This window comes from Aspergillus mulundensis (assembly GCF_003369625.1).
Source record: "Aspergillus mulundensis strain DSM 5745 chromosome Unknown scaffold_5, whole genome shotgun sequence".
Taxonomy (NCBI): Eukaryota; Fungi; Ascomycota; class Eurotiomycetes; order Eurotiales; family Aspergillaceae; genus Aspergillus; species Aspergillus mulundensis.
This window is the reverse complement of record NW_020797893.1, coordinates 87,916-103,715: the sequence shown is the minus strand read 5'-3', so window position 1 is coordinate 103,715 and position 15,800 is coordinate 87,916. Positions and strand designations below refer to the sequence as shown.

The window sequence follows — 15,800 nt, the reverse complement described above, 5'->3', positions numbered from 1 at the left end:
AGAGCTTGTTAGCGATTGGGATTCTTTGGCAGCAAATGGCGGGGCTCCAGAGTAGTCAGAGTAGTTATTCTACTTACTACTATCGGCTAGAACGTAGTATGGGACAGGTACAGTCAAGTATAAAAATGTCGGCGGGGCGAGAAAAAAATGTTAATCCCCCGCATTTTCTGATACACTGGTATTATATCGGTATCGCAGTTACATAATGAATTGCAGGGCATCAACCATATAATGCTACTTAGCATGCCCATCGTTTGGGGATCCGGATGGATGATATGTATTTTGCATAATTTGCAATATCAATGTACTGAAGTATAAATACAATTTGAAGTGCCCAGAAAATACTTGAGACGGCCCCTCTCTTGTATGATCCCAAATATATACTTCGAAATCGGATCCTACGCTTGCTGTACCTAGCAGAACAATAAAAAAAGTCTTCTACTCTAAGAAATATATACGTATACACAATATATCACAAATCACCTCCTGTTATCCATCATCAACTGATCACACGCAGATAACCTGCAAGTTATTTATACCTTCTGAAACTTAACGTGCCTCATCCCCAACCGATCCAACGGCGCAACCATCTTCTCCCGAATGGGTCCAATCTTAGTCTTGAACCCGTCCGTGTCTCTCGCCTGCTGATGCTGCTCGGTACTATCCCAGCCCAGAACAAGGAAATGCAAGAAAGCCTGACCAGACTCGCTCTTGCTGTGCTCAAACTCCCCAGGCCTCTCAACCTGCCCTAACAGGAATGACTTAGGGCGCACATTCTCCTCGGCGTCTTCAGCAAGGGTCTTGCGGAAGGTTGTGAGGTCTGCGATTAAGGAGGAGCGGTCGGATGACGAGAGCGAGGTTGGAAAGGGGAGGGGCGCGAGCTCGGTGATAGGGTTCGAGACAAGCGCGGATGTTACTGGGGTGTCGTCGGAGTCGGGGGGCGTGAGGGTTGTGTAGAGCGTTGTTATTTGGGTGTTTTCGGCGATGTAGGGGTCCAGAGGCGAGTTGGTTTGTTGGATTCCGCTGTGGGCATCGGACCAGTCTGTTGACTTGTTAGTATCTTGCTCCCGGCAGTCCTCGGATTGGTGTTGGTTTGCGTCGCAGGCGAAAAGGACTAGGTGATGTGGTTTGTATAAGAAGCTGGACTAACCAATTGCCCAAACGATAACGTTCTCATCCTCCTTTGTACGACCCCATGCTGAGCCAAGGTGTCCACTTTGTTGTGTTGTAGCTTTGAAGAGCTGAGCAAGGGCAGCGCCCTCCTCGTTAGAGGGATCCTCGGGCTTCATGGAGCTCTTGGGCTGGAAGTATATGAATTCTGTGACGTGAGGCATTTTGAGTTGAGTTTGGGTCTGAATAAATTCCTTCCGCTTGGTTCCGAAATAAGTGATCTGCGATGTATATCTTGTGGAAATGCGAAGGATGGAGAACAAAAGCTGTTGTCTTAAGAGGAAAACAGGCGTGGGGTTGGAGCTGATGTCATCGGCCGTGGTGATGTCAAACTGTCATACAGAGTGGACCTCTCAACAAGGTAGCTCTAGGTGGAAGCTGGGGGGTAGATGGAATAAAGAAATGCCTAATTATGCGCGACAGGATACATATAGTCTGTTCGATCGACCCATGAAGAGCGCTTTTCAAATAGTACAACAGAAAAACAGCATGCTACGAGACAACACCACCAAGATCACCACCACGACAGACGACTTTTGTGTCGAGAACACAGATAGCCAAGCTCCTGAAAGACAAACCAAGTATGAAAACATACGCAAGCCGCATGACTTAGATACGGTGCTTTTCGCTTTCTGTAATACAGTTAGACATGCGGAGATGATATGCAGTAGTAGAAGCGGAAACTAACCAAGTCTTGAGTAGAGCATGTACAACGCCATTTGGTTGCATTCCTGAGTACCAGTAATGGTGACCAGACGCTCGTTGCTGTTCTCTTGGGGCTCATTGATCTTGATGACACTGCCACTGAGGTGTCGAATCTCGTTGATCTTAGCACCTCCCTTTCCGATAATAGCTCCAACCATATCGTTAGGGATATAGATTTGCTGAGTTAATGGCTGGCCAGGCATAGCTCCGCCAACGGGAGCTGCAGGGGTCGGGCCACCACGCTGCTGAGGTGCTTGAGGCGCGCCATAAGGCGTAGGCTGGTGGGGACCAGCCCCAGCATAAGGAGTTTGAGGAGCGCCGTAGTGCATAGACTGCTGGGCCACAGGGGCAGGTGCGTGCTGTCCGTGGAGGTAGGGTACGCCATAGGCTCCAGCTCCGGCCCGGTTTTGGTTGGGATGGTGTCGCTTAAAGGTATCCGGGTGACCGTACTGGCCGCCGGCGGGCTGGGGAACATAGGGTACAACTTGCATACCGCCCGGAACGGCTCCAGCAGGACCGCCGCTGCGGGTGGCATACGCAGAGGCTGCAGGTCCTCCGAAGCGCTCTGTAAGCTGCTCAACAAGGGTCACAGCAACATAGTAGGTCGCGATGTGGACTGCATCAGCGACACCAAGAATAACAAGAGATCGCTCAGTCGAGAGGGGAAGGCAAGCATCCGAAGCGTTAAGACGAGCTCCAGAAGCGTCCTGAATCTCGCGGATACGGGTACCACCTTTGCCAATGATAGAGCCAATGAGGATGTGGGGAATCAACAAGCGCAAGGGGTAGGTCTTGGATTGAGCAGTGGAAGCAGCATCAAGTGGTTCGTTGTTCAATGTACGGATGATTAGACCAAAGGCCTATCAACCAGTCAGTGATACAGCTCAGGGGCGGGGGGGGGGGAGATCCGCAAGTTAGACAAACCTTTGCAACGGCATCTTGCGGGCCGCTGACTGTCAAGATACGCTCAACCGCACCGCGAGAGTAGTCGCTAACAGTGCATTTGGCGCCCGACAAACGGCGGATTTGAGATACATTCTCTCCGCCCTTACCAATGACGGTGGCAGCCTCTTGGCTGGAAATTACAGCACGAATGTGAATCCAGTTAGACTCATCCTGCGGCCGCTGCTGCTCCTGGTTTCCAGCTGATTCACCGTGAGAAGCAGTCGACTGAATCGGCTGTGTCTCACTGACACCTCCCTTAGGGGCATCCGGAACAACAGTATCACCCTGACCATCAGCATCATTTGTGGTACCAGGCTCGGTCTTCACTTCTGCATTGCTCTCGGACTCCTCTCCTTTTACTACTTTGTCCAAAGCTGGACGCTTGGCCTCAGGCTGGTCGGTCGGACCGGACGGTGAAGAAGGATCCTCGAGAGGACGCTTGGTCGATTGTAAAGCGGACGGGGACGCGGACATTATGTCAGATGTGCAGCTTTCGCTTACTCAAGAGAGTCGAAGTGGAAGAATATCTGTCTTGTCTTGCTTTATTTTGATCGACTATGTACACCAGAAATTCCCAGAAAAGTGCTGGTGCGGCGGATCGATTGGGTAGGGAATCTGGTGATGAGGAACGAGAAGGATTGGTGTGTGATCGTGCACAGTGTAGGAAGTGAGGCGGGAGAAAGAGAATCGACGTAGGTGAAAGTGCTGTGGAGTGACGAGCGCTGAGAAGCTTCGCCAGGCAAAGCAGGGCTGGGATAGGATGAGACAAGAGGAAACGACCTGAATCTGATCGGATGTGCTCGTGTTGGGCGATAAGGTAGGAGGTAGATTTGCAAGGGCCGGGCGTGCTGGGAGCTGACGGTGCAGAGCGCGGGGAAGAGGAGTGATTAGAGTAAGAAAAGAGACTCCAAGAAATGGAACGACTGCTGAAGCTCGTTCTATCCTTATCCCTCCTGATTTACTGAGACGCTTCCGTTTGTGCTGGTGTACAACACAAATATCGCAATAAGGCCTTGCAGAGCCAGAAATACCCGAGGGGAGTGTGACTTGACGCAGTAAATCAACCAGAGCAGCAGGTCAGCACGTCGACGATAACAAAGACAAGGGTAGCGAAAACAAGAAGCTTGAGAACGGAAAGAGGTGTCAGGAGGTGGTGTCGATTCGCGGTGAAGAGGTGAGGTTGAGAGTGAGGCGATCACTGGCTCCACGCTAGTCCTCTCCGGTCAAGCTGAGTCACGTGTATACCATACATCCCGCGTGGAAGAGCAGACGCGTCCAGACAACACCAGGCCTGGATACTCCAAGATTAATCACAACATGGAGGTTTCTCAAAAGCGCGTGGATAAGGTTCAGGCCTTTGTCGAAGACCGTCAAAAGGCCGAAAAATTCTACGACGAGCAACGAGCAAGCCCATCTGATATCCAAACGTACGAGAGGAAGCTTGATAACACGCTCAAGGAGCTCCAAGAACGAGTCAGACAGCAGGAAGAAGATCTGCGCAAGGTTCGTTGACATCAGTTAGTTTGCATACCTAAGGAGAAGCTAATACGACACAGCTTCGCGCCGCCAATGCAAATGATATCTCCGACATAGGCACTGACCCAGCATCGCGCATTGCTCAAATACGACGTGCCAAAAAGGCTTACGACTCACTCCTGAAATCGGACACCAGCCTACCAGAACCGGAATCGCCCCTACCGTCCCTTATCGCGCTTGACGAGACATCGCGCATCATAACCGAAAGCAAGGACTCTGTCTCTGCAACAGCGGAGAAACTTGCGAGCGCGCGGCAACGTCTAAAGATAGAGGAAACAAACTTACGCGATGCGCAATCGATAAGGGACGGGTTACGGAAACGTATAGACAACATACGGAAAGACAAATCAGCGAGCCGTGAGAAATTACCTTCGGAGGTTGCGCGCGAATTGCTGGAACAGCAGCGGCGGAAGAAAGACAATCTGGACGAAGATACGGCCCAAATCAGAGCGGTGCTACATAAATTCTGCGATGAAGTTCTCGCTTCAATGATAGCAGCTGAAGACTTGGGAGGCCCGGCAGTTGGAGATGTCGCTGAAGTTTCGGATGTTACGTTGGCGGCCGGGTACACACGCCATGGTAAACCGAAGAAGCCAAAAGCCGTGGAGGAGGACAACCAAGAGAATAACCAGCACCGGATTGATGATATGCTTCGCCGCCAGACCGGCCAGTCAAGCAATCAGCCGTCAAGTAGGAGAGAGACGGCAGCGACTGAGGTACATGAACTGCTCGACTCTCTGCTAGGCGCAGGTTCGTCCTATCTTGATATACAAAACGAGTCTGCAGCGTCCAGGTTTCTGGTGAGGGCCAAGGTTGCTCAATTCCACCCACGCGATGCGAGGCGATTAAGGTTGATTGATTTCGGCCGTTCATTAAATGACTGAATCGCAAAGATATGGGCGAGTTTACGCTAATCTCCCTGGATCGCCAGTGAAATCCTCCGAAAATATCTAAGATTAGCACTCCGTATATATGACTTCAAACAACCTGGAACGCCCTTATATACCTGAATGGATATCATGTTTATAAACGAGTTCAAAGCCAGAGCAAAACGCCTAAACATGCAATGCCGCCAATAACAAGAATTGGGGCTGTTCATCCGGAGTGTGTCATCAAACTTGTCATAACAAACATTGTAGTCAAAAGCAAAAGCAGGCAAGTCTCAAATCGGCATCATAGCTATCTGGCTCGTGGGCGGTTTTTGTTTCCCCTTTGTTTCGTTTCGCGCGTAGGAGCGGCCTTGCGAACGACTGCCATTCGTCTTGGGCTTGCGCGTAGCTTTTGCCCTTGGTTTTGCGTCGCCGCTCTTCCGGCGCGGAGGGCGTTTGTTAGTAGCCTTCCGTTTCTGTGCCCTTGAATTGCCCGCTTTTGGTGAGGGGCGATACTCATCCCCTGAGTCGTCGTCAAAGGGTTGCTGGGATCTTGAGAAATATTGACTTGTAACAACTCTGTCATCGGGCTGCAGCGCACTGTCGTGATCCATGAAGACGTCGGCAGCATCACTGAATTCGTCGTCGCTACTAACGTTGACGACGTTGTGATGATTTGGATCAGGAACAACGCCATCGGCATCAGCGCCTTCCTGCTTGAGATCGGCCAAACGTTGCTGAGTGTCCCTGATCAATTTGAGTATCTTGCCGCCATATCGGTGAACTCTGTCCGGGTCTATGTTAGGTATTTGGAGCATTTCCTGTTTGTCTGTTCGGTGTCAACATCGGCCCCGAGTTCATTTCATTTTGGTAGACCACAGCAGTCTCTTACCTTTTGGGAAGACCATAACCATTTCCCGAAGTATTGTATCGCTGAAAGGTTGGTTCCTAAGCCCTCTGAGCATAACCACCTAGCACAGATGTTAGCAACAGCTGACAGGTGCATGGTATAGGGGACGCCGTACTTCCTGGCAGTAGTGTTTGGCGTAGACCATGAAATCTTCTGCAACAGCTCTGTGAAGATGATCCAGTTGGTCAAATCGGTCGTCCTGAGTGATGGGTGGCCCAGGAAGGTTCTTTCCCTTCCGCTCTTTTCTACCAGCAACGCGAATTTTCTCGAATCCATCGCTATCCGTATCGGTATCGGACTCGTTGGCTGCAGAATTAGCGTACCGATAACGATCCAACCGACGCCGGTTTGCTGACTGGACCGGTGACGAGACGTTGGTGGATTGAGGTAAATGGTTTCTCCCGGTATCGTTGCCGTCGAGTGAAACTCGGACATCAAGCCTGAGACGCCGTCGGCCGCTCTCAAAGTCAGATGCGCGAGGTCCCAGTTTGAGGTACTGAACGGGAAAGCCACGCTTGTTCACTACATTTTCTTCTTTCAATGCTCTCTCGCCCAATAGTTTGTGGAAAAGCCGTTCTGCGTCCCCTAATTTGATGTCCGCTCCATCGCCAAAGCAGGGCGCCTCCCTATGATCAGGAGACCTGAATGTCTTGGTGGTTCCGCGGAAAATGTTCACGCAATAGCTGGGTGTGACGTTTTCCTTCCGCTCTTGAAAGTATCGAGCAATCGTGACTGCTGCCGAGGCGAGCTGAGAAAAATCTCGCACCTCAACGGTATCCTCTGATCTGCAATTGTCACAAGAAGCGTTGCAATCCTGGCGCTTGAACGATTCGCTGAAATATGCCAGGATTTGAACTCTTCTGCAATCATTCCCGTTTTCGCAGTATTTCTCGACTTGACTGAGCATCCTGAGCTGCCGGCCTTTTTGTTCGTCACTGGCGTCATCGCTTTTCTCGATCATGCCTTTCATAGTGGTAACATCTCGACGGGCGTAGAAAAGGTAGCAGCCAGAGCGCCTACCATCACGTCCAGCGCGTCCAGTTTCCTGGTAGTACCCTTCCAGGCTCTTGGGAACGCTGTGATGTATAACGAACCTCACATCTGGCTTATCGATTCCCATACCAAAAGCAATCGTTGCGACTATGACATGTACCTCCCCAGCTTGCCAGCGTTGCTGAGTCTTTGCGCGTGTTTCTGCATTTAAGCCTGCATGGTAATGGTCGGCTTTGATGCGGTGGTTCTTTCGAAGGGCTTCCGCAACTTCCTCACAGGTCTTCCGTGATAGGCAGTAAACGATACCGCATTTGTTCCGGTAGGAAGTATTGATGATTTCTGCAATGTTCTCTAGAAGTACCGCGTTCTTTCCTTTGTGGCGTACCTCATACGTCAGGTTCGGCCTGTTGAAGCTTTGAGTAAATACGTCGCAACCATGCATTTTGAGGTTGTGTATCACATCAACCTTGACGTTTTCCGTTGCTGTCGCGGTCAGCGCCATTAGTGGAACACCAGGTATCCTTGCCCGAAAAGCACCGATCTCTTTATAGTCCGGACGGAAATCATGACCCCATTGACTGACACAGTGGGCCTCGTCAATGACAATGCGCGCGAGCTTCTGGTTGCCACAGAGCCCTTCCATGCGATCAGTTAGGGCCTGGCTTTTGCCGATCATTTCCGGTGTGATGTAGAGAACCTCGATGTGCGTTTCGGGGCTTCGGCTGGATAATATGCTCATGATCCATTGACGTTCCGTCGACGGCGTGTCACCATTGACCAAGTACGCTTTGATTTTATTTTGACGCAAGTGGGCCACCTGGTCCTGCATCAAACTAAGAAGTGGCGAAACAACAATGGTAACGCCCCTGGTTGAGCCGCTGGAGATAACAGAGGGTAGCTGGTAGCATAGAGACTTCCCTCCTCCTGTAGGCATTAGCACAAACGTGTCTTTTCCACTCAAAGTTGAGTCGATTGCTTCGAGCTGATTGGGGCGGAACCCCCTGAGGTGAAACCTCTCTTTCAGAGCATTCTTCACGTCCTTTGTCCATGGGTGCTGACCCCAAAGTGTACCAAGAGTTTGCGATTTCTGCGTTGCGGGAAGCCTGCATGCATTTCCTGAGGTTTCAGCAAACACTGGACGATTATAAGGTTCATGCTTATCTGTCGAGAAAGACTGGTCTTCCTCGAAATTGTCTGCGGCTTCTAGGATATCCTCATCAAAGCCTTCCATATCGAAGTCGTCAAAATCTTCTTCCGGAGGGAATGGAGAGCCCATGGTTCTGGTAAAGGTCGTCTCACCATCGCTCATCATTGGATCATTGTGATTGAATCGGTTGGCGTTTGGGCTCTTGGAGCGACTAGTAAAGGAATCTGTTCCGTACTTTGAGGTACTCAGACGAGGTTCCTTCGCATCGTAAGCCGGTTTGAAGGAAGTACTACCTGCGACAGGGCTCTTGTCAAAACCCCTGTCCTCAAGTCCGTCAAGATTGCCAGAAACTGTTCGTAAGGAATGCAATGGCTCCAATTCTGATGCTCTGGTTTTCAGAGTATATTTCTCAAGGGTGGAGAATAAATCAGCATCTCGCAGCAGATCACGCATATCAGCCTCCATATCCTTTATCTGCGTCGTGATTTTTTTTTGCTGTTCAACTTTCGACAGCACGTTGGACGTTCCCTGGTTTAGAGCATGCATGATATCATCTCTGAGAGATTTCGACTCGGCTTCTCGGTGTAGATATGCAGACCTTTTTGTAGTCAAGACCTCAAGAGCCGTTTTTTGCCTGTGATGAATTGCGTTCTCCGATATTAGCGCGTGTATTTCAGGACTTGATTGGCCATTCAGCATCGCTTCGTAAATGATATCCGAGTTCTTTCGAACAGTGTCGTTCAAGCATGTGAGCAACCGCTCCAGCAAAGCTGCAGGGATTTGCAAGAATCTTTCAACATCCGAGTCTCTCGACGCAGACTCTGGATTAGCAGAGTTTGACGACAGAGATGGAAGCGCGCGTGGGCTTTGAGGGTTTGTATTGCCTTTACGTAGAGGAGTAGGCCGGGTAATCTCCGGGATATCTATGGAGTCCGGAGAAATAGGCTCTCTTCGCTTCGGCGAGTGGATGAGTTTGGGGGTGTTGGAATGCTTGTCAGAAGGCAGGACAGGATACAAAGATTTGCTGGTCGTTCGAGGCAAGGGTTGCGTTGTCTCGATAATGCTTTCAAACAAGCTTTCAACGTCGTCGTCGGAATCAGGGATAGCTGTAGCTCTGTCCGCACCTTTCGAGGATGACGATTCCTGCTTCTTAGGTCTCGATGGCGGAGGTTCATCTCTAGAAGTACGTTGAGAAGCGTGCGTTGACATGAAACGGTCAGACTGCGATGTCGTACTGAAAACATGAGGCGACCGAGCTTTGCGACTAGATGCTCTCGGAGACACAAGGTCAGACGCGTACTCGTCACTTTTCCTCTTCTTTCCTCGCTTGTCCGTAGGCTCCTTTCTAGAGGCAGCGTCCTCGGACCAAAGCCGGCGTGGCTCACCAAACTCCTCTCTAATATCGGACGATAGCGCATTGAGGTCGAAATCGTTGGTCAGATCGATTGTGTCAATATCTTGTAATGAATGTATTGAAGACGGTACGTTCAGCTGCCGCTTCGATTGTACCGGTGTTGATATTTGCCCTTTACGATCTCGAAATGAAGATAATGAACTCGGAGGTTCTTGGTAGTAAAGGTATCAGTACGACGCCAGACACTTCTGCATTTTGGTGGGGAAGCAGTCCTACCTTTGAACGGTTTATTCCGGGGAGTCTCGGTTGTTTCTCGTTTCGCAGACGAACTCCGGGAGCCCTTTCGAGCGGAACTAGGAGGCTCCTTGGTGCTGAGCATCCGTGGCTTGCTCGTCGAGGACGGAGGACCTAGCATTAGGCGCGCCATATTTTCTTCGTCCGAATCTAATTCAATCACATCGTCCAAGGGGATATCGACTGTCGATGCAGGGGGCGGCTGTGATTCCTCGATGCTGAGGTCTTCGGTCTGACTCGCGATGAGGTTTAATGTTGCGCCCGAAGTGCTATGAGAGTCGATCGGATTGACATGCGACTCCCACGCGGGCGGCGTCAGAACTGGATATAGTGTCCTGCCTTGATCCAACAGCCATTTGAGATGTGTCTTCAAATTGCTTCTAGTCATAGAGACGTATATTATTGCGCATTGTTCCTTCAAGAGAACTGTAACGGGGCACTCGTACTGGTGTTCACTGGGCAAAATCGTCTTCCGGTCCGGAGCAATCAATAATAATGGTTGCTTAGCACGCGTCTCCATAGTGAAACGCGCGATCACGTGTATCGTGGGGCTACCTTTAAGCATTGATGCCCGATTCTTTAGGCGCCGAAGATTACTATGAACCATTCTCACGAAACTACTGAAAGGTATTATTTGTCAGTTCCTGGCTTCTTTTCAATCTGCGGCTTTGTTGGAGGCATACATGAAACAGTTGTTCGTTCGATTGATACGTCTACTGGGTATGGTCGTGTTGGCCGTCGTGGATCAGGGCAAAGGCGGCGGAAGTATATAAATGAATAGTAGCAAACAAAAGAACCCAGAAGATGAGAACTTGTCCGAGGATCTAAGGAAATGCTGAAGCCAATGGGCCATTAAGTTTCAAGACGTGTACTTGATTGTTTTATTTGCCGATTAACGGCAAGCCAACTCACGCCAAGTTCAAAGCAAAAGAGACAAGATCTATGTACAGTACAAAAGCAACACTGCCATCCCCAATTGCTCCATGCCGTGACTCGTCGGTCTTATCAATCGTCGCAATAATATTAATAACATCCCAGTAAGCATGCAATAGACGACCCGTGTGGCTCTATAGATCATCCACACTCCGGACGTTCGTTTTCTTCTCCTCAATAGCTTTCCTGAGGCTTCCCATAAGATGCTGCTTGCGCTGCATTTTTGCCCTCCATTGCGCGATCTCCCTCTTGTTACCCACATCGCTGACCATTTCCACGAGACGAAGTCTGCTTGCTTTTGCCGAGCCATTTATGCTTGAACGAAAGTTGACGCCCCTGGAGCTGGAGTCAGGCGTGTGGTATAAGCTGACAGGGTCATCGCGAGATCCTGGAGTAACTGGAAGTTTGCTCAGGCCCTTTCTTGGTGTCGCGAAGGGAGATCCCTCTCGGCTTGAGGGAGCAGCCGATGTATCAAAGCCTAGCTTTTTCATTTGGACTTCTAACACATCAATATCACCGCTCTTGCTTTCGACCATGTTCATCATCTTCGCGATTGTTGATGTAACATTCTCAACTGTGGGACGTCTAGTGGTCAACCGCGACCCATCGACGCGGGGAGCATCGGCAATCTTAGCTCGCAGTAGAGATACCGCAGACTCCAGATCTGCCAATTTCGTTTGGATATCGGCGGATGATGTTCGTAGATCTTGTTGGAGGTTGGCCTGCTCGGCCGAAAGGGGCGCGGAAACTATTGCTGCAGCATCGGTGTACGCATCAAGAGTTTTTCTGATACTGGCACACTGACTACGAAGCGTGAGAATGTCGTTACTCAGCAATTCTCGGCAAGCCTCGAGCTTATCTTCAACCCCTTGTACTCGGTTCTCTTCCAGAAACCCCGCAAGAGTGCTGACCGTGGAATCCAGGTCCTCGATTTGCCGGAGAAAGAGTTTCTCGTCTAGAATATCGGTTGGGCTATCGCTTTTTAGAACGCTAACCCAATCGGAGTCAGTTGAGCCTTGTTGGTACAGGAGGAAAGATGATAGAGAGCGTGCATTGATCCCCAGAGTGTCCACCATAGAGTTGATATCGCGGTAAAGCCTCTCAATTTGGCCAGGGATGCCGGGTTTCGTGGTTTCGCCCGTGTAATCCTGGTGAGGCAGGAATGGATCTAGGGTAGGTACGGGTTCCAGAGGCCGGTTGAGATCCGCACGAAGTCGCTCGTCTTCATCATCCGATAAAGCTTCTTCTTCCGCCTCGGCTGGTTGAGGTTCCCGAGTACGGCGCCCCGGTTTTCGTTGCTCTTCGCGCTTGGCTAGTTCAGAGAGAGAGGCTTTCCGGGCAGCGAGAGCATCTCCTGGTTTGTGAGGAGCACTGACAGACCGGAGATTTTCAAGGTTCGGAAGGCCTTTTCGGTTGCGCGGAGGGCGGACGGGACTAGGGGACCTAGGAGGTTCGGCTGCCTTGGGAAACAAAGGCTTGCTTATTTCCCCAAAGAGCTGACGTGATTTGTTATTGCCAAAGATCCCACCAGCTGGACTTTCATCCGTCTGTTTGTCATCAAAAGAGCTCTCTGGTGATGATTCAACGCTTGGTGCATTGACTTCGTGCGTAATATCTTCACCGCTGTCTTCAAACTCAGAGTCATCATCAGGGGGACCTCTTTCTGATTCAGCTGCGTCTGAACCTGCGTCCGAATCAGCGTCTGAACCTGCATCTAGGCCTGGTTCTGAGCCTGCGTCCGATTCGTCCGGAACAGATGGAGGCCCTTTTGCGAAAGGCTTAATTGGCTTCGTAAAATCGGGAGGCAACGGTGCTTCTTCCGCTGCCCCTTCGTCCTCTGGTTCCTCTTTCTTCGGCTTTATGGTGAAGTCAGGAGGCAGAGGTTTCTCACTTTCGGGTTCCGGAGACTTCCGCGACGTCGTAAAGTCCGGTGGTAGAGGTGCATCATCCACAGAACTTTTAGAGACATTTGAAGACGCCGATGTATCACCTGGTCCATACACGGCCTTGCTTGTAGAGTCAGGAGGAAGGGGCGGCTCCGGTTCTGGTGACTTGGCTTTAGTGAAAGGTGAACTAGCAAGTGCAGTCTTCTCCGAGGGAGCCGACGAAGGGCTAGGTGCTTCGTTTTTGGTGTTATTACTGCCCAGCACTGAGAATGGAGACTTGCTCGTTTGCGCTGAGCCGAAAGGCGACTGGGTTTGCGACTGAGACCCGAGAGATCCGAACATTGATAACTCGGTGGTCTGCTTCGAAGGAGCGCCAAAAATGGATGTTGCTGGTTGCCTTGACTCCGGAAGGTTCTGAGTGGGAGCTCTCGAGTCCTCAATGTCATCCATGGCTTCTGTGGGGGGACTAGTTTTGTTAGGTGTGGAAACCATCTCATCGAAAGATGAGCCGAATGAGAACAATCCAGAAGGCTTGTCTGGTTTTGGGGCATCATTGACCGCAGTGCCATCTCCCTTGAAAGTTGATCCGACGGCAAACCCGGTGGTCCCTAAGCCGAAACCTCCCTTGGACTCCTCCGTCTTTTGAGACCCGAACGCTGTGGTTTCCGACTGGGCACCAAATGCGGAGGTTCCAGAAGACTTCCCGAAAGGGTTTTCCGTAGGCAATTTGCCAAACGGTGACCCTTCAGAGGGTTTCGACGTAGCGAGACTGGCAAAACCACTCCCGCCGTTTGCATTCGCGAACGAGCCAAAGCCACCGCCTGTCGGTGCACCAGATGACCCGAAAAGAGACTTTCCAGGTGTTGACGGTTGCCCAAAGCCGGATTGACCGAATTGCGGCGCATTTGAGCCCAATGCAGCGGGCGTACCAAAGGCCGGTGCACCAAAAGAAGACTGTCCAAATGTAGATTGCTGTGGCTTTCCTAGAGCCGACGGACTACCGAACGAAGGTACCGCAGATGGCTTCCCGAAGCCCGAGGAGCCAAAAGTAGATAGTGCAGCCGGGCTGCCGAAGGACGACTGCTCAAAAGCCGACTGCGCCGCGGGCTGCGGTTGTGTTGCTTGTGGTTGTAGTGCAGGCGGTAGTTGCGTTTTGGCAGAAGCTAAACCATCGTACGGTATTTTTTGCCGGATTGAGTCGTTGTAAATGAACCACCAAGAGCATAATATACCCTCGTGATTCAAAAGGAGGAGATTGGGCAACGGGGTCGAACTCTCAGCGATGTCCTCTCCGTATATCGGGGCTATGACGACTTCCGAACTGGAAAGGTCGAGTCCTAACCCTATCACAGAGGTTTCATCGATCGAGTCCTTCAAAGGAACAGAGGCCTTTTTTGAGTCATCGTTCACTTCGGTCGTAGCAAATTGCCCCACGATAGATTTAGCAGTATCATCACTTGCTAGCGCTTGAGAGGACCTAGTAATCAGTCCGACATCTGCAGAGGCTGTAGAAGACACAATTAGAGCGTCGGTCAGATGGGGCTTGTAGCCTCGGATCCGAGCGATGAACTGGTAAGCCGGTGCGCGTTTATAACCAAAAGGACTAGCCAATTCAGGCAGCCTTTGTGCCAGGAAGGATTGTTGCTTTCGTCTGGTGATGATATAGTACGATGATGAGGGTGTCATCCCCATATCATCTTCTGCAACATTCGGAGTATACACCATTAAGAAGATATCGTTCTCAAGCCACGCGATGGAAGATACTAATCAGAATTAGCTGGGCAGAATACAATCTTATCCAACGAAGACATACCGTGGCAAGGATCTGTTAGGTCGGAAGGTCTGGGGATGATGTCCTTCTGCGTGCCTTCCGGCGTCATCTGATAACCAGTTCCGTCCACCAGACCAGCTACAAGTTGTTTTCCTTTGTTACTCCAGCAAACAGAGCTGACATCAGTCTTCAAAATGTTCCCGCTGGGCCCCGCGACAAGATTGCCGGCCTTGAGGTCTGCAATCAAGAGCTCGCCAGCAACTGTAACCAAAGCAACTAGTGATGAATGGGAATCCCCTGCTTGTGCTGGGTTAGGCGCGACAGTTCGGAAAGTGGCGCCGTTGGTAGGAATGGATATGGCGGGCTGCGCATTGGGCTGAAGTAGGCTGCCTGTCTCAAAAACCGAGAGCTGAGATCCATTCTCAGTAGCAAGCACCAGCGCGGTGTCATCAGAGGCAAAGGCGATATGTGTAGGTCGTCCGGGGAGCGAGATAGTTGCCTGCGGTTGAAACGGCTTTGTCTTGACCTTCTCCTTCCCATCTTTCGAGGATATTGCCGCTCTAATGGATTCGGTGGTCGCAATTGACAAGGAATTGGGGCTCGCACCGACCGCGATGCCTTTGGTGGCCGCGACGGCGAGTAAAGTGGAGGACGGGGCTGGAAGCGCGTCGGCAGGCCAGGGTGTAGAAAGGAATTGGATGTCGCTGTCGCCGGAAACACCTTTGAAACCGACCTCCTAAGCCGAGTGTTAGCAGTCATACCGGTGGATTGATCGACTATACACGGGCACTCAGCGCTTACCTCCGCATAGAGATCTGGAAGTTCAGGTCCCAGTTCCGGGTTCAGAGCTCCCATGCTGAATGCCATTCTGAGTTTGCCTAGATCGGCCGAGGTAGAACGAGGACAATCGCCTAAGAGTATTCTGAAATTTGAAGCATGGGGAGAATGGGAAATCGGCGTCGGCGATGGAAAAGAGCGGCGTTGGAGTTGCTGAGGACTCCGGTTGAAGAGCTGCGCAAAACTGGTAAACTTGACCAACTCCCTTCAAGGATCGGGGTTGGCGAGGATGTTGGAAGGCGCAATGTGATAGATGGAGGGTAGAGTTGTCCACCACGGACAGGTGCTTGATCACAGGCAGCAAGGAAGCGTGAAACCCATGGCTGTTATTGAAATCGGGTTGATCGCCAAAGGAACAAAAACAGTAGTAGGAGCGTGGGCTCTGGGCACGGGACTTGTAGCAGCCTGACATCTCAGGCACCACAACTAGGCGGCGGGAAGCTTCGTCAC

The 15,800-nt window shown here is 51.0% G+C and overlaps 5 protein-coding genes across 5 annotated transcripts; 1 reads left to right on the top strand and 4 right to left on the bottom strand.

Moving 5' to 3' along the window:
• Positions 1-533: 533 nt before the first annotated feature.
• Positions 534-1,334, bottom strand: DSM5745_05397 (uncharacterized protein; the record flags this gene model as incomplete). Its single annotated transcript, XM_026747413.1, has 2 exons — positions 534-1,042; positions 1,151-1,334. The coding sequence occupies 2 exons, from the start codon at positions 1,332-1,334 to the stop codon at positions 534-536; spliced, it is 693 nt and encodes a 230-aa protein (XP_026603245.1).
• A 519-nt stretch (positions 1,335-1,853) lies between these two features.
• DSM5745_05396 (telomere maintenance protein PBP2) lies at positions 1,854-3,294 on the bottom strand (the record flags this gene model as incomplete). The annotated part of the gene is made up of 2 exons (XM_026747412.1): positions 1,854-2,735; positions 2,800-3,294. The coding sequence occupies 2 exons, from the start codon at positions 3,292-3,294 to the stop codon at positions 1,854-1,856; spliced, it is 1,377 nt and encodes a 458-aa protein (XP_026603244.1).
• An 843-nt stretch (positions 3,295-4,137) lies between these two features.
• On the top strand, positions 4,138-5,240 carry DSM5745_05395 (uncharacterized protein; the record flags this gene model as incomplete). Its single annotated transcript, XM_026747411.1, has 2 exons — positions 4,138-4,323; positions 4,377-5,240. The coding sequence occupies 2 exons, from the start codon at positions 4,138-4,140 to the stop codon at positions 5,238-5,240; spliced, it is 1,050 nt and encodes a 349-aa protein (XP_026603243.1).
• A 278-nt stretch (positions 5,241-5,518) lies between these two features.
• Positions 5,519-10,443, bottom strand: DSM5745_05394 (RecQ family helicase MusN; the record flags this gene model as incomplete). Its single annotated transcript, XM_026747410.1, has 4 exons — positions 5,519-6,054; positions 6,118-6,196; positions 6,251-9,840; positions 9,906-10,443. The coding sequence occupies 4 exons, from the start codon at positions 10,441-10,443 to the stop codon at positions 5,519-5,521; spliced, it is 4,743 nt and encodes a 1,580-aa protein (XP_026603242.1).
• A 547-nt stretch (positions 10,444-10,990) lies between these two features.
• DSM5745_05393 (FG-nucleoporin NUP159) lies at positions 10,991-15,380 on the bottom strand (the record flags this gene model as incomplete). Its single annotated transcript, XM_026747409.1, has 3 exons — positions 10,991-14,505; positions 14,556-15,249; positions 15,315-15,380. 3 exons carry the CDS (start codon positions 15,378-15,380, stop codon positions 10,991-10,993), a joined length of 4,275 nt encoding a protein of 1,424 aa, XP_026603241.1.
• Between the last annotated feature and the right edge of the window lie 420 nt (positions 15,381-15,800).